The sequence below is a fragment of the Chrysochloris asiatica genome, unplaced genomic scaffold, assembly GCF_000296735.1.
Source record: "Chrysochloris asiatica unplaced genomic scaffold, ChrAsi1.0 scaffold00065, whole genome shotgun sequence".
In the NCBI taxonomy this organism is placed as follows: domain Eukaryota; kingdom Metazoa; phylum Chordata; class Mammalia; order Afrosoricida; family Chrysochloridae; genus Chrysochloris; species Chrysochloris asiatica.
The window spans coordinates 5831003-5855805 of record NW_006408583.1 but is presented as its reverse complement, the minus strand read 5'-3'; the positions used below and the strand labels follow the sequence as shown (position 1 = coordinate 5855805).

Here is a 24803-nt window from a genome sequence, read left to right as displayed (position 1 = left end):
AACGAAAAGATACCAAAAAAAAGAATGTCCACACCTCTATCTCTGTGGCTCTGTCAGGCGTCCATGGCTGCTCTGATCCTTTCTCTGCTTGGCCCCACAAAAAATGGCGGGTCCTGGAGCAGCTGAGCATCCTGAACCAGGAAGCAATTGATTTCTTGCTTCTGCCACAAACTCCCCAGCTGTAAGTCTTCCAAACTTCTAGATATTCCTTTACATGTGGTTCAGAGTACTGGGGCCATTCCCTGAGCCTTCTTGGTCCTGTATTCTGTGTTGTTCTCGGCAGAGCTCGTCACTACACTTCCACCCGATCCGCCATCTTTTTCCAGAAGTGTGTGGTCTTTATTCTTAACCACTAGTTATTTTAAATCCTCTTTGCTTTCAGCAAGCAAGGTTGTATCATCTGTGTATTTCAGGTTGCTAATGAGTCTTCCTCCAATCCTGATGCCACCTTCTACATAGGATCCACCTTCTCAGTGTACAGACTAAGAATGGTTAAATTCAACACTATCACACAACTTTCCTAATTTTAAACCACCGTCCCCTTCTTCGGTTCTAAAGACTGCCTATTAGTGTCTGTAAAAACCATTCTTTGATTCTTTGCAATGTTATCCATAGCTTGTTATGATCCACACAGTTGACAGCCTTTACATAATCCATAAAGCACATGTAAACATCTTTCTGGTAGTCTCTGCTTTCAGCCAGGATCCATCTGACCTCAGCAATAATATTCCTTGTTCCACACATCCTTGTCTGACACTGTCAATGCACAGCTTTAGCCATTTTTGAACTATCTTTAGCAAAATTATAATTGGATGTGATATTGATGGCATTATCTAATGATTCTGAGCCACCTCTGAATCTCTTTCAATCACTTGGCTAGACAGCTGTCTTCCAAATTTCTTGGCATAGATGACTAAGTACCTCCAGTGTTGCATCAGTTTGTTGAAAGATTTCAGGTTTTATTCATTCCACCAATTTCCCAGAGCCTTGTTCTTTTTCAATGCCTTCAGTGTACCTTGAACCTCTTCCTACAGTACCATTGGCTTTTGATCATATGCTACCTCTTGACATGGTTGAATATCGACAATTTATTTTTTATGACTCTGTGTATTCTTCCCATCTTCTTTAGATGCTTTCTGCATAGTTCAATATTTCCCCCAAAGAATCCTTCAATATTACAAATTGCTGCTTGAATTTTTTCTTCAGTCCTTTCAGGTTGAGAAATGCTGAGTGTGTTCTTCCCTTTTGGTTTTCTAATTCCAGATATTTGCACATTTCATTATAACACCTGACTTTGTCTTCTGTAGCTGCCCTTGGAAATTTTCTGTTCAGCTGTTTTACCTCCATATGTCTTATATTTGCCTTAGCATTTCTATGCTGGAGGACTGGAACACCATAATCAGTTCAAAGTCTTGGGATATGAACTTTTACTTTCTCCTTTACAAGTAGTAAAAATCATAATTTAACCTAAAAAATAACAAATCTGAAGAAAATAGAGGCTGACTCAACAAATAAAACAATCTGTTCACTGCTTAACAATATATCACATTTTATTTAAAACTCAGAGTTGTAACACAAGGAACATATACTCATTTTAGAGTTAACATCTACCTAGATCCTACAGTAGATTAACAGTCCATCTAAGAACTGAATTTATGCCTTCAGATTTCAAACCAAACATTCTATTGCACCATGGCTGTGTCCTTTGTGGCTATAAAGTTTACTGTATTAAATCACTTACCATGTATTTTCATTCCCTCAAAACAAAAATCTATTTCAGTTTCATAAGTTTATTTTTTGTTTAATCTTACCTTTAGATATTAAGTAATGACTGGGTTTCCTATAACCAATTATAGTACAAAAAAAATTCAGAAAATAAAATGCTAACAATTCCTCTTCTCTCTCCCTATCCCTAAAGTTATTTTTATTTATTAACATACAGAGTATGAACCCAAAAATATCTGACTTGGAAAATCAAAACTTTCCCATTCTAGAAGTAAGGAATAGGCCCAGATGTGTTAGACAAACTTTGCATAAAAACTTTGGAACAAGTTCATAATAAAGTAGGAAAAGAGAAACTGAATCTACAATTTTCAATGTAATATTTTGGTATTTAAAAAGAGAACACATTCTTCTTTTTCCTTTCTTATTTTAGATAAATTTCCATAGTTGTACCTATACTATTGACTTATTTTCTTGGCTTTTGGTGCATTGGAGGCGGGGATGCAGTTTAAGTGATGGTTTTATTTTTGGTATCACAGCATTTCCTTACAAAAAATAAATTCAGGTTCCTGTATGAAGAGCCTCCCACATAGAGTTAAACTGCTACTCCTGGCAGCTCTGCTGGAAGATCTGTGGAGAATATTCCATGACTGACAATTCCATGTCAGCAGAACTGTTGTTAGTACTCTCTCTAGGAACATGGACTTGTGTCATTTAATTGCGTTTTAGCCTTTGCTCAGCTTACATAGTTAGCGTGTTGGAGTTTGAGACTGAGTGAGAGGGTATCTTCACATCCCTCCTGCTTACTTAAAAGCCAAACAGACAGTTGAGAAGGAAAGAATGGTGGAAAGCTGTTTCATACTACAGATACATTTTTGTGCATATTTTAATCAACTTTCAGAAGATTTAAACCATATAGTCTATAACTGAATGGCACAAATAATCTCACGTGACCACACTTTTCCTCAAAAGAACTGATGAGATGGAACTTACATTTGGAATTAAGATTTACAACTTTGACATTCTATTTATCATGCCTATGTATGCTCCATTTTCACAATTTAATTTTCCAGGCTTGGGAGTTGAGGGAAAGTCAAAGACACAGAAAATACAATGAAATACCAAAAACGACATGAAATTAACCTCCACTCTGGTGCCGTAAAGGAGCTCTGGCAGCGTAGTGGTTATGAATAGGGCTGCTAACCCCAGGGTCAGCAGTTCGAAACTACCAGCTGTTCCTCAGGAGAAAGATGAGGCTTTCTGCTAGCTAGCGTAGTGGTTACGAATTGGGCTGCGAACCTTAAGGTCGTCAGCGGTTCGAAACTACCAGCTGCTCTGTGGGAGAAAGATGAGGCTTTCTACTCCTGTAAAGATTTACACCCTCGGAAACCCTGTACAGGGTCGCTATGGGTCGGAACCGACTCGACGGCACACAACAACAACAATAGATTTACAGCCTTGGAAACCCTGTTCAGGGTCGCTATGGGTCGGAATCGACTCGACAGCACTTAACAACAAAAACAACTGGCGCTGTAGGATAAGCAACAGATTGCTAACCACAAGGTCAGCGGTTTAAACCCACCTGATGCTCCTTGGAAACCCTATACAGGATCGCTGTGAGTTGGAAGAAAACTCAACAGCATTGGACACCAACTGAGAAACAACCAAATGGCTAAATTCAACTTCTTCATTTTTACATTGATTTAAATAAGTTACCTTTTGTCAGTGCTGGTGAAAAACAGCTGCATTCTTTTATCTTTTGAGGCAGACAATTACATATGATATATATCAAAATACAACAACAAAAAGCATGCTTGTCCAAAACAAATATCCCCAAATGCCAAGGATGCTGCCCAGTGACCGTCATGGAAATAATCTATCGTGTGTTATTTTCTTTGAGTCATTTTAAAAATAAGCAGCCAGCTATCTCTCTCTGGGCACTATCGAGATGAGTTTGACACAAAAGCCACTTAGATTTTTCAGAAGCCAAAGTCTCGACAAATCATTTCCTAAAAACATAATTTGTTACACGTTGAAAGGAAGCCTGAAAACACAAACCTTGTTCAAAGAGGTTTCGGTATCTTTTTGTAACCTTTCCAAATGTAAGTCTGTGGGAAGAGTACCCATGAATTGAAGTTGAAACTGAGACATTAGACTATTTCCAATTTAAAATACATTAAAATGTGGTCTCTGAAAGGAAATGAAAATGAATTTTAAACATATGAAAAGATGCTCATCATTACTCATAAGGGAAATGTGAATTTACAATGAGATACCATTTTTCACTCATCAGATTGGAAGAAAATGTTTAATAAGTCACTGTGTGGAGAAATAGGCACTCTTACCCATTGTTGATGTAGGGACAAAATAGTATAACTTCTTTGGAGTACAGTGTGTAAATATCCGTGAAAATTTATATTCCACTTTGCCTTGGAGCCACAATTCTACTCTTAGAATTTAGCCCAGGGATATCCTCATCCCTGTGCATAGAGAACTCTGTATACTAGAGCATCAGCAACCTTGGTGGTCTGGTGGGACTCTCATCTTGCCCCTTACATCCTTTCATACAGTGTATTTATATACCTGTTTTTAAAAAAAATCAAGGAGTGGAGAATGTGATCTGACAGTTCAGTGTTAGGAGAAGTGTTCTCAACTGCCCTCCAGAAGGAACTATCAAACCACCCTACGTAAGATTCATTCCAGAACCCTGAAACAGAATGTTCAGATAACTACACACAACTGCATCAGTGAAAGCTTGTTATCACAAGTGCCCTTTGGCATTTAATAACCAAATCTCCTTGTTGGGGGGTCTACTGTGGACTTGAATTCCATTTCATGATAAGCAATGTTTCAAAAAGATTCCAATTTACATCTTGTAAAAACAGATCATATATAATGTTAACTGTCACTGTGAGACATAGAACTGCACTCACTATGCTGTGACGTACGCAGACTGAAAGCACATTCCCCACATCTTCTTCCAAAAACCTTGCCAAACGGGGCGTCTGAAATGCTCTATTGAAACAGGTGGTGTCTGAACAGAATTGGATTTCTGCCTATGGAAACTCTAGTTTTAACAACTGCTGTGGTTAGTCTTAATTTTCAGTCCTCAAAATTAACTGTTTGCCAGTAATTTCGAAATAGAGTGAATAACATATTTATACTTTGCTCTGTTTAACTGAGGAAAAAAAAGGAAGAGCAACAACAAAAAAAGAGATGGAATGCAGGAATAAGGACACAACAACTCTATGAAGATGACAGAATGAAAGCATTCAGGACAAATGGCTATAAACCAAACTCATTTCTCCTAAAATGCTTGCCTCCTTACGTGCCTTCATACAGAAGAACAAGTATATAAACTCCCTTGCTGAACATATAATTGAGAAATCTCATAGGGAACATGCAGCTTTGAGTAGCCTTTAATATACTAGAAATTTAGAATTAGAACAAAGGTCAAAATTGCTCCTTTTTCTAACAAAAATGTATATCTTAAAAAGACATGAAGTTACAAGAAAAACATAAACAGCCAAAATGTAAACTACTTGAAGAAAGATATCAAGGGCTAATCTTTAACCCCAACATAGAACTAGCAATTTGCTGGCCACATGAACTGGTACTACACATGCTATCTTGTGACTAAATGTTGTTAGGTGCCATCGAGTCAGTTCCAACTCATAGTGACCTTATGTACAACAGAATGAAGCACTGCCCAGTCCTGAGTCACCTCATAAGCATTATATTTGAGTCAGTAGTTTCTGCCACAGTGTAAATCTATCTTGTTGGGGGACTTCTTTCTTTTACAATGACCCTCATTTTTCCAAGCATGACGTCCTTCTCCAGGGATAATCAAAAGACCTATACAAAGAAAATTGTAAAACTCTAAGAAACCAAAAGACACCTACAAAAATGAAAACCTGTATCAGACTTGTGGATGTTGTTGTTAAGTGCCCTTAAGTAGGTTCTGACTCATAGGGTTTTCTGAGGAACAGCCAGTGAGTTTGAACTACCAACCTTGTGGTTCAAACCAACCTTGAAGTCCAGTGCTTATTCCTACAGCACCACACCAGGACTTCAACCTTGTGGATAGGAAGAGATAACATTGTGAAAATGTCAACACTACCTAAAGCAACCTATAGATATAATGCAATCCTAATCCAGGTACCAACATCATTCTTTCAAGAGATGGAAAAGCTAATCACCAACTTCATACGGAAAGTAACTAATCCTAAAATAAGCAAAGCATTACTTAAAAAAAAAAAGAACTAGGAGGTCTCTCACTTCCCAGTCTTGAAACCTACACAAAACAGGCTGGTACTACTACAATGAAAGACACATAGATCAATGGAACAATTGAGAATCCAGAAAGAAATCTATCCACCTGTGCTACGTTGATCTGTGACAAAAGACCAAAGCACATTAAGTGACAAATAGTCTCCTCAACAAATGGTACTAGCAAAACTGGAAATCCTTTTGCAGAAGAATAAAACAAGACTCATATCTCAAACCATATACCAAAAATAAGTAACTTGGGTTAAATTTCTAAATGTAAAACCTAAAGCTATAAAGACCATCAATGAACAGATATAAACGTATAGGCTCTAATATATGGCATAAATATTCCATCACACGTAAGTGAAAACACACAAACAGAAGACAAAATCAATGATTGTGACCTCCTGAAAATTAGGCACTTATATGTATCAAATGATTTCACCAAAAGAATAAAAAGAGTACCCACAGATTGGGAAAATAATTTTGGCAATGAAATTATCAGACAAGGAGCAACTGTCTAGACTTTACAGAACACTTCAACACCTTGAAAAGAAGACAATCTAATTTTAAAATGAGCAGAGAACATGAACAGACACTTCACCAAAGTTCGTAAATTCAAGAAGTCAACAAACACATGAAGAAATGCTCATGATTATTAGTCATTGTTGTTAAGTGTCACCAAGTTGGTTCAACACGCACATGAAAAAATGCTCATGATTATTAGTCATCCTTGTTATGTGCCCTCAAGTTGGTTCAGACCCACAGTGACACTGTAAAGGGTTTCTGAAGTATAGCTGATGAGCTTGAACCGCCGACCTTGCGGTTCAAACTGACTTTGTAGTCCAGCACATTAACCCACAGTGCTACACCAGACCTCAATAGTCATTTATTGTTGTTGTGTTGTGAAGTGCTACTGAGTCGATTTTGACACATAGCGATCCTGTATAGGGTTTCTGAGGAGCAGCTGGTGAGCTTGAACCACCGACCTTGCAGTTCAAACAGCTTTGCAGTTGGGTGCATTAACTCACAGCTCCACACCAGGACAATAGCCAGTACAGACCCAAATCAAAACACAATGGAATATCATCAGCATTAACAGCAACGTTGAAAGACACAGGAAACAACACATGCTGGGGAGAATATGGAGAGTTCAGGACCCTCCTACACTGTTGGTGGAACTGTAAAATAGTGCAACCACTATGGAAAATGGTATGGCACATTGTCAGAAGGTTAGAAACAAAAGTACTGTATTACCAAACAATCCTAGTATTATCTCCACTTGGTATATATCATCAAAAAACAGGAGCCATGACATGAATAGATAAATGTACACTCATGTCCACTGCAGCATTTTTCACAACAGCAAAAATATGGAGATGACCATCAGCAGAGGAAAGGATGAACGAACTGTGGTGCATACATACAAAGGGAGATTACATAACACTGAATAACCATAAACCTGCAAAATACCACATAACATGGCCATATGCAAGTAAAATTAGTCAGTCACAAAGGAACAGATATTGTATGAGACCACTAGTACAAAAAGTCAAGAAAAGGTTTTCATTTTATAATCATTCTATGATGGTTACTAAAGGCTGGAGGGAAGAAATAATGATTCCTTAAGTAGAGTATGTGTTGTTAGCTGCCATCAAAAGTACCAACTCATAGTAATCCCATGCACAAAAGAACGAAACACTACCCAATACTGTGCCAACCTTAAAATCAATGCTACATTTGAGTCCGCTGCTGCTACTGTGTTAATCCACCTAGTCTGAGGTCCTTCCTCCTTTTATACAACCTTCCACTTAACCAAACATGATATCCTTCTCCACAGACTGGTCCCACCTGGTAAAATGTCCGAAGTATGAGACATGAAGTCTGGCCATCCTGGCTTCCAAGAAACAGTCTGACTGCACTTCTTCTAACACAAATTAGTTTGTTCTTTCGGCAGTCCACAGTACTTTTAGTATTCTCTTCAACTCCACAACTCAAATGCATCACTTCTACGGTCTTCTGTATTCATTGTCCACCTGTCACATGCATATGAGTTTATTGAAAATATCACGGCATGTGTCAGACACACCTTAATTTTTAAACCAATATCTTTGCTCTTGAACACTTTAAAAAGATCTTGTGCAGAAGATTTGCTTCATGCAATACACTGTTTGACTTATTGACTGCTGCTTCCATGAGTGTTAATGGTTGATTCAAGCAAAGTGAACTCTATAAATATTCAGCAGTAGTCCATCTTTCCTTCTTCCTAGTCTGTCTTTGTCTGGAAGCCCAGCAGAAACCTGTCCAATGTGAACGACCTTACTGGTATTTAAAATTTGGCAACTTCAATCTTTTCATGATTTATATGGATGTTGTTTATTGGTCCAGTGGTGAAGATTCTTGTTTTCTTTACACCGAGTGCAACCCATACCAAAGGCTGTGGTCCTTGATCTTCATCAACAAGTATTTTAAGTCTTCTTCACTATAAGCAAGCAAGGTGGTATCATCTGCCTGTTGTAGGTTGCTAATGAGTCTTTCTCCAATCTACATAGATGCCACATTTTTCTTCAGATAATCCTGCTTCTCAGGCTATCAGCTCAGCATACAGATTGAATAAATATAGTGAAAGAATACAATGCTGGCACACATCTTTCTTAATTTTAAACCATTTGGTGTTCCCTTGTTCTGTTTGAACACCTGTTTCCTAGTCTATGTACAGGTTCTTAATTATATGTTACAACTTGAAATGGCTGAACAACAATCATTTGTTTTTGGTACAGTGACTGTATTCCTTCCATCTTCTTTTGATGCTTTTTGCATCATTTAATTTTTTGCCCATAGACTCCTTCAATATTTCAAGTTGAGGCTTGAGTTTTTTCGTCAGTTCCCTTGGCTTAGGAAATGCTGAGCATGTGCTTCCCTTTTGTTAATCAGGACTTTGCACAGTTAATTATTAAATTTGACTTTGTCTTCTCCAACTGCCATTTGAAATTCTCTGTTCAGGTCTTTTATCTCCTCATTTCTTCCATATGCTTTAGCATCTATATGCTGTAGAGCAAGTTTCAGACTCTCTTCTGACATCCATTGTGGTCTTTTCCTTCTTTCTTGTTTTCTTAATGACCTTAGCTTTCTTTCTGTATGATGTTCTTCATGTCATCCCACAACTCTTCTGGTCTTCAGTCTTTAGAATCTAATGCATCAAATCTATTCTTCAGAGGATCTCTAAATTCAGGTGAGATGTGTTCAAGGTAGTGTTTTGGCTCTTGTGGACTTGTTTTAATTTTCTTCATCTTCAGACTGAATTTGCAAATGAACAATTGATGGTCTATTTCACTGTCTGCTCCTTTTTTAAAATCATGTACTTACTGGAAGGGAAATAACGTATATTTTTTCATTAGGATAAAAATTTTGGAACTTCCCCTGCTGATGAAAAAAAAAAAACAGACAGGAAAGGAAAAGGGAGAAAAACAAAAGAAAGGAGAGTGATGAAAAAGGTTTGGAAATGGGACAATGGTGAAGGTTTAAAAGCATGGGGAATGTACTTGGTGTGGCTGGGCTGTACTTGGAATAACAGGTGAAATGAGAAATGCTTTCTTTTATATATATATACACACACACACATATATAGCTACAATTTAAAAAAAAAATCAAGAATGAACAGACTTCATCTCGTACTTTGACGTATTATTATGAGGGACCAGTCTCTGGAGGAGGTCATCATGCTTGGTAAAGTTGAGGGTTAGTGAAAAAGAGGACGACCTCCAGCGTAATAGACCAACACAATGGCAACAGCAAAGGGTTCCCACATAACAGCAATGGGGGGATAGTGCAGGACCGGGCACTGTTTTGGTCTCTTGTGTGTATGATTGCTATGAGTCAGAATCAACTGACAGGCACCTAAAAACAACAACTCTAGATTTAGTCACAGGAAAGCAGGTTTAGCACCATTTTGTATGGCCAGCAAATTCATAGCCCTGTATTAGGCTGAAAGATTAGCCTAGAGTGAATTACGTTGGTAGTTATGTGCCATGGAGTCTGTTCCGACTTACACTAACATAACCTTTTTCACTGTACCTTTAATAGCTTGAAATAAAGCTGGTTAGGAGCTCTGCTAGCACAGTGATTACAAATCAGGCTGCTAACCTGAGGGTTGGCAGTTTGAAACTACCAGCTGTTCTGGGGGAGAAAGATGAGGCTTTCCGCTCCTGCAAAGATTTGCAGCCTCGGAAACCCTGTACAGTGTTACTGAGTCAGAACCAATTCCACGGTACTTAACAACAACAACAATGCATTTGTTGGTTAACTGCATTGGGCTGTTAATCTCAAGGGTGATGGTCTTAGCAGCAGCCACTTGGTGGGAGAAAGATGAGGCTCTCTGCTCATGTAAAGATTTACAGCCTCGGAAACCCTGTACAGACTCGCTATGAGTTGGAACTGACTCCACGGCACATAACCACTACCATGCATTTGTTAACTGCATTGGGCTGTTAATCTCAAGGGTGATGGTTTGAACCCAGTAGCCACTTGGTGGGAGAAAGATGAGGCTATCTTCTTCCATAAAGATTTATAGCTTCAGAAACTCTATTATATGCCAAAGAATGGTGGTTACAAGTTGGGCTGCTAACCTCAAGGTCAGAAGTTCAAAACTACCAGCTGTTCCATGGGAGAAAGATAAGGTTCTCTGCTCCAGTAAAGATGTACAGCCTCGGAAACCCTGTACAGGGCTGCTATGAGTCAGAACCAACTCCACAGCACACCACCACCAAGTTTACACATTCCCTCTGAGAAAAACAAAGTCCTGCCCATTTCATTGCTGATACACCGAGTTTTAAAAAAAAATAAAAAATACAATGACTTTTCCAGGGTAAACCAGGTAGATGACAGAGATGAGGTTTTTACCCAATGATGCCTGACTGAAAGACTCTTTCCATTGTTCTATACTCCTTCTCAATAAGAAATCCAAAGAGGTAAATTGGCAGATTAGTCATAGTCTTACTTATTTGAGGGAGCTTCAAAAATTTCATGGAAAAATGGAATAGAAAGATAATGAAAATTTTCCATGACCTTTTTGAAGCCCCCATGTATGACATACAGTCATACACAAATACACACAGAGGCATATTTTAAGGGAGTGACTTTAAAAAGACATACTCATCCCTGTGAATTCAGCACTTTTGAAGAATGAGTGTCAAACTCTTTTGTTTTGTTTTTCAGTATGGCTTAATTCCAGCAACTAAGAAAGCGATCAAGTAGAGAACCATGGGTCTCTATTAAAACCACAAACATATTGACAATATGATCCACCCAATTTGAAAATCAATAATTCAAAAGGGATCCATTAACTGTTTTGTTTTTTGTTTTCCAAATTGAGAAACAACTATCTCAGTAAAATTGAGTACATACACCATGGGGTATACTTAGCCCTGTTACTTAAATCAAAAAACGAATAGATTATATCAAATTTAGCTCTCAAAATTTTGTTTCTCACTCCCATATCTGCTTCAAAGAAACAAAAAGATATCCCCTCCCATAAACTCTGGTGGTGGTGGTCATGTGCTATGGAGTCAGTTCCACCTCATAGCAACCCCGTTATAGGGATTCCGCGGCTGTAAATCTTTATGAGAGCAGAAAGATTCAACTTCCTCCCGCAGAACAGCTGGTAGTTTCAAACTGCTGACCATGAGGTTAGCAGCCCAATTCGTAACACTACACTCCTTCCCATAAACTCCAGGATCATTCTTTTCCCTTTCCAAAACCAGTACTTTTGTCTTCTCTGACTGTAAGCCTAAACTGTCTAGGTTCTAATCCAAAGCAACCATTTTCCCTGGTAAGCTCCAATGAAATCTCTAGCAGAGAGGAAATATCCTTTGGGTTCCTATAAATGGTATCATTCTGATTTTAGTATTCTCAGAAAATAATGTTTAAATTCAAAATGTGTCCCACCCATTAAAGTTTGTATTTCGGGCTCTGAGATTGTTGGTTTTTTTTTTTTTTTTTTGCTTTTTAAGTAAGCATTCTCAGAATGTTGTTAAGTGTTGTCAAGTCAGTTCTGATTCATAGTTACCCTGTCTGGGTTTTCCAAGGAGTGACTAGTAGGTTTGAACTGCTGACCTTGTGGTCAGCGCCACACCAGGACTCCATATTTATTAGTACTAGAGAGTTATTCAACAAAAGGGATCCTGGTGTGGTGCTGTAGGATAAACACTGGACTGCTAACTGCAAAGTCAGTGATTTAAACCCATCAGTGGCTCCTTAGAAATCCTATATGGGGTCTCTATGAGCAGGAACTGATTTGACCATACTTAACAATAACATTCATCAGAAGAGCAGAGAGTATATTTTCCCCAAAGGGGAAATACACAGAAAGATTTTTCTGAAACCATTTAGAAAACATTTGCAACATTAAAAAAAAGACAGGAAATCTAATTAAAAATATATATATATTATTGGGGAAAAAATCAGCTATTTACACATTTCAGATATAAAGAAATATCCAAAATTCTTCTGGCAAAAAGTTCAAAATAATTTTCTATTAAGAGTTGAAATGTATACTTTTTCTAAGATGCTGCCAGCTCTAAGCCAATCTTTTTTTTAATTCTTGAAAAGCCAAGTTAAACTTGTTTAAATTGTAATAGCGCTATGTATGAGGGGTTTCAGAGTTTGTGAAAATAAGAACTGAAAGATATTTTTTTGGATTAAAAATCAACTAGATTTTTAAAAAATAAAAGAAACCATAGCCAAATTAGTAAGTTGACTTCACTCACACACTTCAAACTAAATATAATGATTTCACCAAGTTAAAATCTCCCTTTAAATACGTAACATATTCACCTATGTTGAATCTGCAATATTTAGGTCTCTCCCCAAACCCAGACCCCAAAATAGAAAGTTTAACCTGCAATGGAACTAAATGGTTGTTTTTAAAAGTATTTGTGCCATATATATTCTTTCTTACAACCCTTAATGAAACCTAATATAGTTAAGTTCTGTAACTCACAAACTTAAGAATAAAATAAAAATGCCTTTTAAGTTCGTAGCACCAGAACTGGCTGTATTAATACTACCACTAGTTAAGTGCTCAAAAGCCAGGGAAAAAATATTAGTCAATTGATTGTTTTTTCACATTTCTATTGAAAGCCATTTTACCCTTCTCTTATCAAATGGATAGAAACTACAGGACTTATTATTGGTTTGGATAAATTTTCGAAAACTCATTTGCTACACAATTCACTGGATTCATTCCATTTGAGATCTTAAAAATGTCAAGCAGTTAGTATGCTTGACTATTTCATATTTCAACTTAATATGCGCTGTCAAGGAACAGTCTAAGGCCAGTAAGAAGATATCTGCAGCCTTCATACAGCACTTAAAGAAACACAAAGAAAGTAAGTCAGAAGTCAAGGAGGATAATTCTCAGATAAAGGCTGAGTGTAGCAGAAGACTAGAAAGCTACCAGAGGACTTATCAGGAAGTAACGCGGCCCTCAGCTGCAGTATCACTGACCCGTAACCTCCTGCCCTGCACACAATCAGTCCTTAAGGACCCTGGGACTAAGTGGTTGTTTTAAAAAGTTCCATGTCCTATTTACACTTTCCTACAACTCTTATCAGAAACCTAATGTACTTAAGTTCCATAATCCACAGACACAAATTGCCTACCCAGTGACATGCCAAGAGGGACAATCAGAAATATAAAATGTCACCATCATAAAAAAAGAAATGAGAAAGATTAGGATTTAAAAGGGGGTCAATTGGTTGTTAAAGTCACAGCCTTAACTAAATACCATCAATACTGTGCTTTTTTTTTAATCTCTAAAAACATTAAGGGAAAAAAAAAAAAAAAGGCTTATTAAAATAGCTTCCTCTATACATATATAATAAGCTCCTAACTTTCAAATGAGCGAAATTACAAAAACCCATTTCTTCATAAAGATGCATTTCCCCAGAGGAAAATATAAACAGTGGTTCATTTCTGAAGTTGCCCTACCAATAACTACTTAACCTATATTCTATTGACATACAGTATAGTGAGAAATGAAATGTGCATGTATCAGCAATGCTTCAAGGGCATAGCAGTAGTTCAACGGACACAATAAAAGCCCAGCAGAAGAGACAAGGGGACATACGAGAACTGTGAGCACACTTGGGTTTAACCTGACTCTTCTATCTATCCATCTATCCATCCATCCATCCATCTACCTATCTATTCGACCACAGGTCAGTTTGAACCGCAAATCTGACCCTATACTTGGTCATTATGAGTCAGGACTGACTCAACACTTGAACAACAACACTATTTAACTAGTTTTATTATCTAAAAAAGTTATTCATCCTTCTTGCTCCCAAATTTATAAATTATAAAGGAGAAAATTTCATAAACTCATTCAACTATGTCATGCTGAAAATTAAATAGAAAAAAATTGAATTAAAAACTGGCACTGTGCCTGGTGAGCTATATACATAGATTTATTTTTTTAATAAATACTGGTTGAAAAATGTACAATTATAATTCTGTGGGTGAAAAGTGGTACTTACAAAAATTAACCCTGTTGCTTACATCCACTTTACCAATATAAACTACCAATAATACATATGCATCTATATAATCTCTGGGGAGTGTGGTGGCTATGAAAGATAAGCACAAGGCTGTGAACCACAAGATGGGTGGTTTGAGGCTCTATGAGAGAAAGATGAAGGTTTCTACTCTTGAAAAGATTTAATGTCTCAGAAATCCTACACAGAGGTTGCTATGAGTTGGGGAAAAAAACTTACTACCCTCAATCTCTTCTGAGTCAACAACTCAACATGGGGTTTCTGAAATTACAGGAGCAGACAGCCTCATCTCTTTCCTACAGAGATGCTGGTGGGTTAGATTCACAAACTTTAAGATTAGGAGTCCAGTGCTTATCCTATAGTACAGTTTGCCTTCGCATTTCAAAAATGTTTCACTCTTGATATGAAGTGATAAATCTTCCTTTAGAAAACTCCTACTTAAAAATTAAACCAATGAGAATATAAGCTTTAGCACTGTGGCTCATTCTTAAGTCAACACAAGAATTTATAATCTGAGGTCCATAAAGGGACTCTACATATTCCACATAACTGAAAATATTCATACAAATATACAGATAGGTGATTTGCTTATGAGAGGGTCCACTGCTCTCCTGAGGTTTTCAAAATGGTTGTCTATAAAGAGAAAAAAACTTCTAGGTTACATAAAACCCCTCTTTTCTATTATAGTGCAGCAAATTATTAATGTCTCTTCTACCCTTAGTTTTGTAACTCCCACCAAGTAACTTTTCCTAATGAATCTGGGTAAGAGAAGTTGGGGGAAGACACTGACATGCTTCTGTTGTGATTATTAACAGAGTGCATTATAACTGTAAACTTGAAATAAACATAGCTATGAAATGAGCCACCTTGCAGCAAGTGGGGGGATCTAGCATCAGGAAGAAAGAACCAGGAGCGGAGCCTGTCCTTTGGAAGTGGCAGAGGAGCAGCAGTGGCAGAACTAAGAGCCAAAGAACAAGACAGAAGAGTGGGCCTCCCAGCCCACAGAGCAAGTTCAATTCAACTGAGGGACTTGGAGTAGGAAGCTTGCTTGCAGGATGGGGAGCTCCAGCCACTTAATTGGGGGAGCTAGAGCTGAGTACATCTGGGCTGCATCTTACAGTGGAGTGGTACACCCTGTGGTGTACCCTTACAAAGCAGCCCTACAAGAGCTTTGTAACTTTGCCAGGGACAGAGAGCAGTGTGCCTGTGGGCATGACAGAGGAGAGGGTGTCCTGACTGGGAAGGACTGTGCCCGTAACCGTTTTGACCCTGAATTGTGACCTGTTAGCTTTCCTAGTGAACCCACCAACTGTGAGTATGTGTCTGTGTTCTGTGTGGTCACTGCTGTGAGTAAAGCTGAGGACAATGCAATAAGAGCAATAGGAGGTGTCTGTTTAAAAAAACACAAACCTTTAAAATCCTAGGTAGAACTGATAAGTGAGTTGAAGCATCTTGAAAAGTTATGGTGTACACAACACATTTATGAATGCAAAACTAGCAAAACATTCCCACACAAATAAAATGAAGGGCATTCTTGAGTAAAGAACACTACCCACGTAAGGCTGCATAGGAAGTGCATCTGAAACAGGGGCTGATGAGCCCCACCACACCCGCTTAAAAGAGATTTTGACAATCAGTCAATAGCACTCAATAGCATTCCTTTTTGTATGAAACTCTACTTATCTTTCTCCATACTAGCCAAGCCACATGGGCAAAATTACCACACTTTTGTTACCACTGCCTTAAAAGAGAAAAATCCACCTTTAACTTACATGTTGTTGTTGTTAGGTGCCATTGAGTCAGTACCGACCCATAGTGACCTTATGCATGCAGAGCAGAATGAAACAAGGCCCGATCCTGGACCAACCTCACGCCACGCTTGAGTCCATCAATGCTGCCACTTGGCCAATCCATCTCATTGGGGGTCTTCCTCTTTTAATCTGACCCTCCACCTTACCAAACATGATATTCTTCTCAGCAACTGGTCTCTCCTGACAATATGTCCGAAGTATGAGAGACGAAGTTTGGCCATCTTAGCCTCCAAGGAGCACCCTGGCTGTACTTCTTCCAAAATGGATCTATTGGTTCTTTTGGCAGGCCATGGCACTTTCAATATTCTTCTCCAATAACACCATAACTCAAAGGTATCAATTCTTCTATGGTCTTCCTTATTCACTGTCCAGCTTTTTCATATATATGAGGTTATTACTTACATAGGATTCAAATTAACAAATATACTGATTTAAATGACCCAAACAGAGAATATAAATGAGCACAGATTTTCTATTAATTATTATCAAGAAAATTCTGACATTAACTGTATGATATAATTTTTAACCTGACTTTCAATTTTACCCTGTAATTTCTATAACCAAAGAAAATGTTGTTCCTTCAGATTTTGTTCCATCTTTTCTTCTTAATTATGGGTACTTCAGGGTGGTTTGGGTTTTTTCCCCATTTATTTTGACTTTGGTGTTTGCCAAAATAAATTTGAACCACATAAACCTTAAGGCAGTTCTTTCTAACCAACAATGCATCTCAAACCAATAGTCCACAGGTAAGTTACTGAGATACTATATCAATTTTACAACTCCTACTTTATAAGGCTGTATTTTAATGTTTTGGGGTCCTGGTGTGGTGTGGTGGGCTAATGTGTTGTATTCCAAAGTCGATCAGAACTGTAAAGTCGGCGGTTCAAGCTCACCATCCACTCTTAGGAAACCCTATGCAGGGTCACTATGAGTCAGAAATAACTCAATGGCACTTAACAACAACAAAAACATTAGATTATTATATTCTTAAAAACTGACAACCAGTTTATAGGGAGGTTTTATACAGAGAGTGACACTTACCCCTCCTGCCTTCAGCAACTTTCTTCTAAAATCCTCTGTGGGGTTGTTGAAAGTAAGCTTTTCACAGCGGAGGTGATTTACTGGTGGATGGCCTTCAAGATGCAGGAATAAGTCATAATCAAATCGGACTTTCTTAGGTTCTTCCTGTGTGTTTACAAAACAGAAAGAGATTCGGGCATAAATAGAAATGAAAACAACAAAGGTTTACAACACAGGTTTACTTCTTATAAGGAACAGAAAAGAGCCAGACATCTAAGAATTATGTTTTTGTTATTGTTAAGTGCCATCAAGTCATTTCCAATTCATAGCAACCCTGTATAGGGTGGTTTCGAAGGAGCAGCTGGTGTGTATGAACTGGTGTTCTTACAGTTCAAATGGACTTTGTAGTCCAATGCTTAGCCTACAGCACTGCACCAAGACCCCTAAAAACTATAGTGTCAAAGAAATACTGGGGGGAAATGATCACAAAAGTATGTACAAAACAAATGGAAAAATATGATAAATTGGTTTCTTGTTTTCAGGGGAAAAGAGGAGGAATGAACTCATCATCTCCCCTATAATCTCTCTAGCAATATGACACCATCAACCAGACACTCAACTAGAAACTTCTGAAGCCACTCCCTCCTCATCCTGCCTCATCTAAACTTTCCCAAATCAGCTTCTGTACTCATTTCATTACCAACTCTTCACTTGATCATTAGAATCTGACAGGAAAGTCACTCATCTGTCATCTCAAGATGCCATTCTCTCCTGGTTGTCCTCACATCTTTCTGACCATTCCTTCAAAGTCTTCTTCACAGACTTCTCTTATTTCTCCATTGAACTTAAAAAGTTCCTATTTTGCTGCAAATTTCCTCCAGGACATGGGTCCACTAACAGGGAGTTAATTCTACCTAGATGCCCCTGTCTCTCCCATCCATATCTCCATTGGGATGACTCACGGCATGGGTTAGCCTAAATCCAGTTGTCTTTATATGTCCTTTATATATCTTGACAAATCGAAATCCTAATTTTTTTTTTCCAGATTAAAAATACACACACTATCCCCAATTTTGACTTCTTCCTCACTCAACAGAATCAAATTGCCTCTGAGTTCCATTTAGTATTCCTCTTTAGGGAGAGAGATAGCTGCTGTCCAGCTGACTCCAACTCATGGTTACTTCATGCCCAGTTGAATGAAATGCTGCCTAGAATTGCATCATCCTCGTGATTTCCAGCCCACTGTTAAGGCTACTGTGCCACTCCATCTCACCAAGGGGCTCCTCGCTCTCATTGGCACTCTACTTCACCAAACATGATGTCCTTCTCCAACCATACATCCCCTCCTGATGACTTGCCCAGCAACCAAATCTGCGTGATCCCTAAGATGTCAACTGGAAGTAGGTCACTAGGCCTTTCTTCCTGGTCTTATTCTGAACCTTCTACTGAAACCTGTCCATGATAGGTGACCATGATGGTATTTTAAATATTTGAGGCATAGCTTCCAGCATCACAGCAATGCAAGCCATCACAGTATGGTAAACTGACAGATGGGTGGTGGATTTTCCTTAAGAACTCTCAGATCTACCATTTTTACTCCAGTTACCATCACCATTATCTTACTTCCTGTCTTCCTCAAGCCTCACCTGGGCTCTTCCTGTTTTTTAACTTACCCCATTCTACCTCCCACAAAACCACAATAGTGACCTTCCTAGCATGAAAATCCGGTATCTTTCCAACGATATAAAAAGCTGTTAACGGCTCAATTTATACAGGATAAAAATCCTACTACCTTGGAATATCACTTTTTATCTACACCTTTCCTGTATTTCCTTTGCTCTCTTGCTACACTTGCTCCTACCATCACTTTGAAAAACTTGCAGTTCCCCAATACTTTATGTAATGCCATGCATTCTGATTCTCATATACAGCGCTCCTTGTGCCTATAATGGCTTTCTACCCTGAAATACCTGCCCCCCTTTACCTGTTTAATGCAATTCAAGAAACAGCTAAAGCACTGACTTCTTTGACAATTTCCCAACCCTCCCAATCCAGTCTGAATTTGGCCTAGCTCTTTTATAGGATTCTTCTATTAGTGTAATGATCATGTTATGATTATTATCTGTCCCTCCTCTAAACCATAGAAGAGTCAACACAACCTTAAATTTAATTAAAAACAGACAGAAGGCAGTTTTATGCTTTGTAATTGGAACTATAAATCGGCAAAGCCTTTTTTGGAAGACATTTTGGCATTATCTGTCAACATACTAAACACATGACATTTGACCCAGTAACTCTACCTCTAGGAATCAAATTCACAGAAATACTCAAATATTTGTACCAACATATATATTTGTACCAAGGTGTATTATTAGAAAATGTTCAGGACAGCAATTTTTACAATAACAACTAAAAAAGACAATGATCTGCATTTGAGTATATCAATATCATGAACCACTACTCAGATGTTTAAAATAACTGACTAGAAAAATACTCGAAGGCACATATTTATTAAGTGAGTAAACAGCAAGGTCAGTTTGAGCAACAAGGTTGGCAGTTCAAACCCACCAGGTGCTCCTCGGAAATCCTATACAGGGTCACTATGAATCAGAACCCACTCGAAGGCACTTAACAACAACAATCTCAACAATGACATACACATTATCTATGTAAATACATGGGTTGCCAAACTAAATAGCTAATATAGGCAACCACAAGTTATGAACAAGATCTGTTCTTAATTGTGTCTTTAAAATTTTGTAAGTCAGTTGGAACAGGTGCATATGGTTCTTATTTAGCCTTATTTTAGTGTCAAAAAAGGTTGAACACCTTACAGTGATTTAAAAACTGCATGTGCCCCACATGAAGGGGATTGTGATAAAGAATGTGTTGCTAGTTGGGGTTGGTTTAATTGCTTCAAAGTGAAGACAAGTGTACATAACATTAAAGTAGGGCTTCCAACCAGTAAGTACAACAGTGGAGTCTTGCTCCAAGATGGCGGCACCCCATTCAAAGACTATGGCCATTGCTTAAAGTGTATTTCTTGATCGTCCTGCCAGTAATCTAATATCCAAATTAGATTTGGAATCATCCAAATTGTAAAAATTCAATTGTGTTCCTATATCACTTTATCAGCCATGACAGAACCAAGTGAAATTAATGTGCTGTACTGTAGGATCTGTTTGAACTGCAGAGTTGGCAGTTCAAATCCACCAGCCGCTCCATGGAAACTCTATACAGGGTTACTATGGGTTGGGATCAACTCAGTGGCAATTAACAAGAACACGTACAAATAGGAGTTGTCCATAAGTTGGACATCTATAACATGGGAACTGTCTATAATGGCAAAATGGGGTAATTCCAAAGTTTTATCACATATGAGGCTATATTCATCAATTAGTTGTACACTTGTTAAAATAATAAAATATACTGATGACTATAATCACCAGTAGAAAAGCATGAAGTATTAGCAGCACTGCTTTATAGTCCACAGGAGTTTAACCAAAATCAAACAAAAAACAAGAATACCTTTCAACAAATTAAGGATAAAGACCCCAAAGAGTAACTTTTTCTATGAATCCTGAGTGCAATTTTCTTTTAAAGGTTTTGCTTTTGTTTTTCAATAAGGAAAAAATAACTAATCAACTTGTATGCTGACCAACTGACTATCTCCTCAGACTGTAGACATCAATATCAAGTAATCTATATCCTTCAGAAGATTCTTCTTCCAAGTTCAAATAAGAAGGCATGAAATTTGCTCTTTATACAAAACTAATACATTCTCTAGAGCTAGAAATCTGTTTTTGTCAGCATCAAATTAACTCCTCTTCTTCTGTAGACTGTTGAGTCTTAGACATTTGTTGTTGTTGCTGTTAGGTGCCACTGAGTCAGTACTGACTCATAGCGACCCTACGTACAACAGAAAGAAACACTGCCCAGTCGTGGGCCAACCTCACAGTTGTTGCCACACTTGAGCCCCTTAAACATTTACTCTCATACTTTTTCTGAGGACAAAAGCAGGAGAGTTCTTCAAGCCTAAAGTGCCACATTGACAATGGTTCAATGTACCTGTCTGCTTTGTGTTTCCAAAACAAAAAAAATTCTTACAGACAGGTTTATTTTGTTAAGCACAAGCTCAAAATCAGACAAAATAAATGCATAGTAACTCAAAAGAAGTACTGCAACTTCACATTCCTATTGACTTCTGACATCAAATAAATGAGGAAAACAAAAGACAGGTCTATCAAAAGCAGGGAGAGCCAGGGATGATGATGGGACCTAAGACAGAACAGTATCTGTTACCTAGAGGATCAAGACTACTACAACATCATGTGACATTGCAGCTGCATTTCCCTTGTCGCCTAGAGAAACTCAGTATGCACATTTTTCAGAAGCCATTATTGTAATGGATTTTCATTCGTCAAGACAAAGTTAAACAAACTCCAGAGATGACTAAAACATTCAATATTCCAAAGGAACGAAGTGTATACCATTCTGGAGCATCAGCCTAGTCTGTAAACAGTCACCATCAAGTGGATTCCAACTCATGGCGACCAGGTCTGTGTCAGAGTAGAACTGTGCTCCATTGGGTTTTCTATGGCAAGCATTTTTCCTAAAGTTGTTGTTGTTGTTAAGTGCCATCGAGTCGATTCTATCCCATAGCAATCCTGTATAGGGTTTACAAGGAGCAGCTGCTGAGCTTGAACCACCAACTTTGCTGTTCAAACAATTTTGCAATCTAATGCATTAGCCTGCAGCGCCACACCAGGACTCCTAAAGTACTTCTGGGTAAAGTGGAGCTTCCAACCTTTCATGTAGCACCCAGGGGCTCTCTTAAATTGTCACCTGTGGATTATTTCAATAGGAAAGGCAGCAAGAAATATATGCAGCTCTACTATCCAAACTGGAATCCTAATGTGACACTGAAGGATAACCACTGGACTACTAACCACAAGGCCAGTGGTTCAAAGCCACCAGATGCTCATCAGAAACCCTATACAGGGTTGCCATGAGTCACAGCGAAGTCAACAGCACTTAACAATAACAACTATTAACCAGATTAGAACATAACACACCTGATTTCTAAGACATTCTATGAAGACAAATTAGAATAGGTGAAGAAGCAATAATTACCTTTTTGTAATTAAAAAAGTTAAGAACATAAAGAAAATTACTTAAACCATTACACCCATGTGCCCTCCACTGACATTATATGTTAGTATTTTCACCAGATTTTACCTTTATTATTATTTTTTTTATATATAGAAGTAAATTTCTTAATTCCTTCCCCTGCTACATTCCCTCTTCACCTAGTAATCATGATCCTTAAGTTCCTGGGTTATCCTTCTAGCATTTGCTCTTGCACTAAAATACACAGTTCTACAACACGATTTACTCATTTCAGCATTTTGGTTCATTTTTAATAAATTATACTGTTCCATACATACACATGGAGTCCTGGTGTGGCGCTGTGGGTTAGTGCACCAGACTGCAAAGCTATTTGAACTGCAAGGTTGGCGGTTTAAGCTCACCGGCTGCTCCTTGGAAACCCTATACAGGGTTGCTATGGGTTGGAATCAACTCTATGGCACTTGACAACAACAACAATACAAACACATAAACTTCTGCCAACAGCCACCACAGTGCACTCAAACATACCACCGTTCCTGAAGCTGGAACGGGACCAGACAAAGTGTTGTTCTATACAATATGTTGTTGTTGTTAAGTGCTGTCAAGTTGGTTCCGACCCATAGTGACCCTGTACAGGGTTCCCGAGGTTGTAAATCTTTACAGGAGTAGAAAGCCTCATCTTTCTCCCGCGGAGCAGCTGGTAGTTTCGAACCGCTGACCCTAAGGTTCGCAGCCCAAATCGGAACCACTACGCTACCAGAGCTCCTTCAATACAATATGGTAATCATTAAGTCAGAAACAACACAATGACAACTAACAATACTACAAATACTTCTGCAACGTTTCAGGTAGCATATTTGTGTTTCAGACTTATCCATGTTGCTAGATTAACTTCTCTCTATACAGAATTCTATGCATTATGAACCCAGCAGTTATCTCCATATCTCTGTTGCTGTTAGGTGCTGTAAAGTTGTTTATTACTTAGAGCGACCCCATGTGACGGACCAGAACTGCCAATAGGATTTCTAAGTCTGTAATATATGGACACTATTCATCTGTAAATTCACCACACTGATGGCTTGCATGTTGCTGCAATGCCAGAAGCTATGCTCACCAGTATTTTAAATACCGGTACACCCATGGCAGACAGGTTTCAGCTGAGCTTCTAGATTAAGACAGGCTAGGAAAAAGAATATGTGGCCTACTTCTGAATGTTAAGCTGCTGAAAACTTTATGAATAGTAGTACAACACTGTTAGACAGTACCAGAATATTGGATATTAAAACATTAGTATCAGAATACAGTCAGATAGAGTGCCAAAAGATGAACCCCTCAGACTGGATGGAACTCAAAATACAACTGAGGAAGGACTGCCTCCTCAAAGTAGAGTTGAACGTGATGACATGAATGGAGTAAAACTTTGAGGACCTTCATTTGCTGATGGGGCACAATTCAAAATGAGGAGAAACAGCTACAAACATCCATTAATAATCAGAGCATGAAATGTATGAAGCATGACGCTACAAAAATTTAAGGTTGTCAAAAATGAAATGAAACACATAAAGATTGATATCCGAGGTCTCAGTGAGCTGTAATGAATTGGTGTTGAACATTCTGAATCTGGCAATCAATTGTTTACTATGCCAGGAATGACAACTTAAAGAGGAATGGTACAGAACAGATCAATAAAAGGAACATTTCAAAATCTGTCAGTTCAAACTCAACCAGCCGTTCCTTGGAAACCCTTCACAGGGACTCTATGAGTCAGAAATGACTCAAAGGCACTTAGCAACAACAACATCATGAAGAATAATGCTGTCTATAATAGAAAAAGATCAGTATGTCAACAAGGAAGACCAGTTAATACCATTATTATTCACCAACCAACCACTAAAGTCAGTGATGATGAAACTGAGTAATTCTAGCAACTTTTTTAGTATGAAATAGATCAAACATATAATCAATCTGTATTGATAAGCCCTGACAACTAGAATGCAAATATTGGGAACAGAGGAAAGATTAGTAGTTGGAAAATATGGCCTTCATGATAGAAATTAGGCTGGAAACTACATGACAGAATTTTGCAAGACTAATACCCAATCCATGATATTTTCAATAACCTCATATGGATGCGAAAGCTGGACAGTGAATAAGGAAGACCATAGAAGAATTGATGCCTTTGAGTTGTAGTGTTGGAGGAGAATACTGAAGGTGCCATGGACTTCCAGAAGAACCAATAGATCTGTTTTGGAAGAAGTGCAGCCAGAGTGCTCCTTGGAGACCCGGATGGCTAAGCTTC

General features: G+C 38.2%; 1 protein-coding gene across 2 annotated transcripts in view; it reads right to left on the bottom strand.

Annotated features, from left to right (window-relative positions):
• Positions 1 to 24803, bottom strand: part of MLLT3 (myeloid/lymphoid or mixed-lineage leukemia (trithorax homolog, Drosophila); translocated to, 3) — a 427197-nt gene that overhangs the window by 145748 nt on the left and 256646 nt on the right. For both annotated transcript variants that reach the window (XM_006864467.1, XM_006864466.1), the window contains one exon: positions 17396 to 17539. In XM_006864467.1, coding sequence (XP_006864529.1) covers positions 17396 to 17539 — 144 coding nt within the window. The remainder of the gene's footprint in view (positions 1 to 17395; positions 17540 to 24803) is intronic.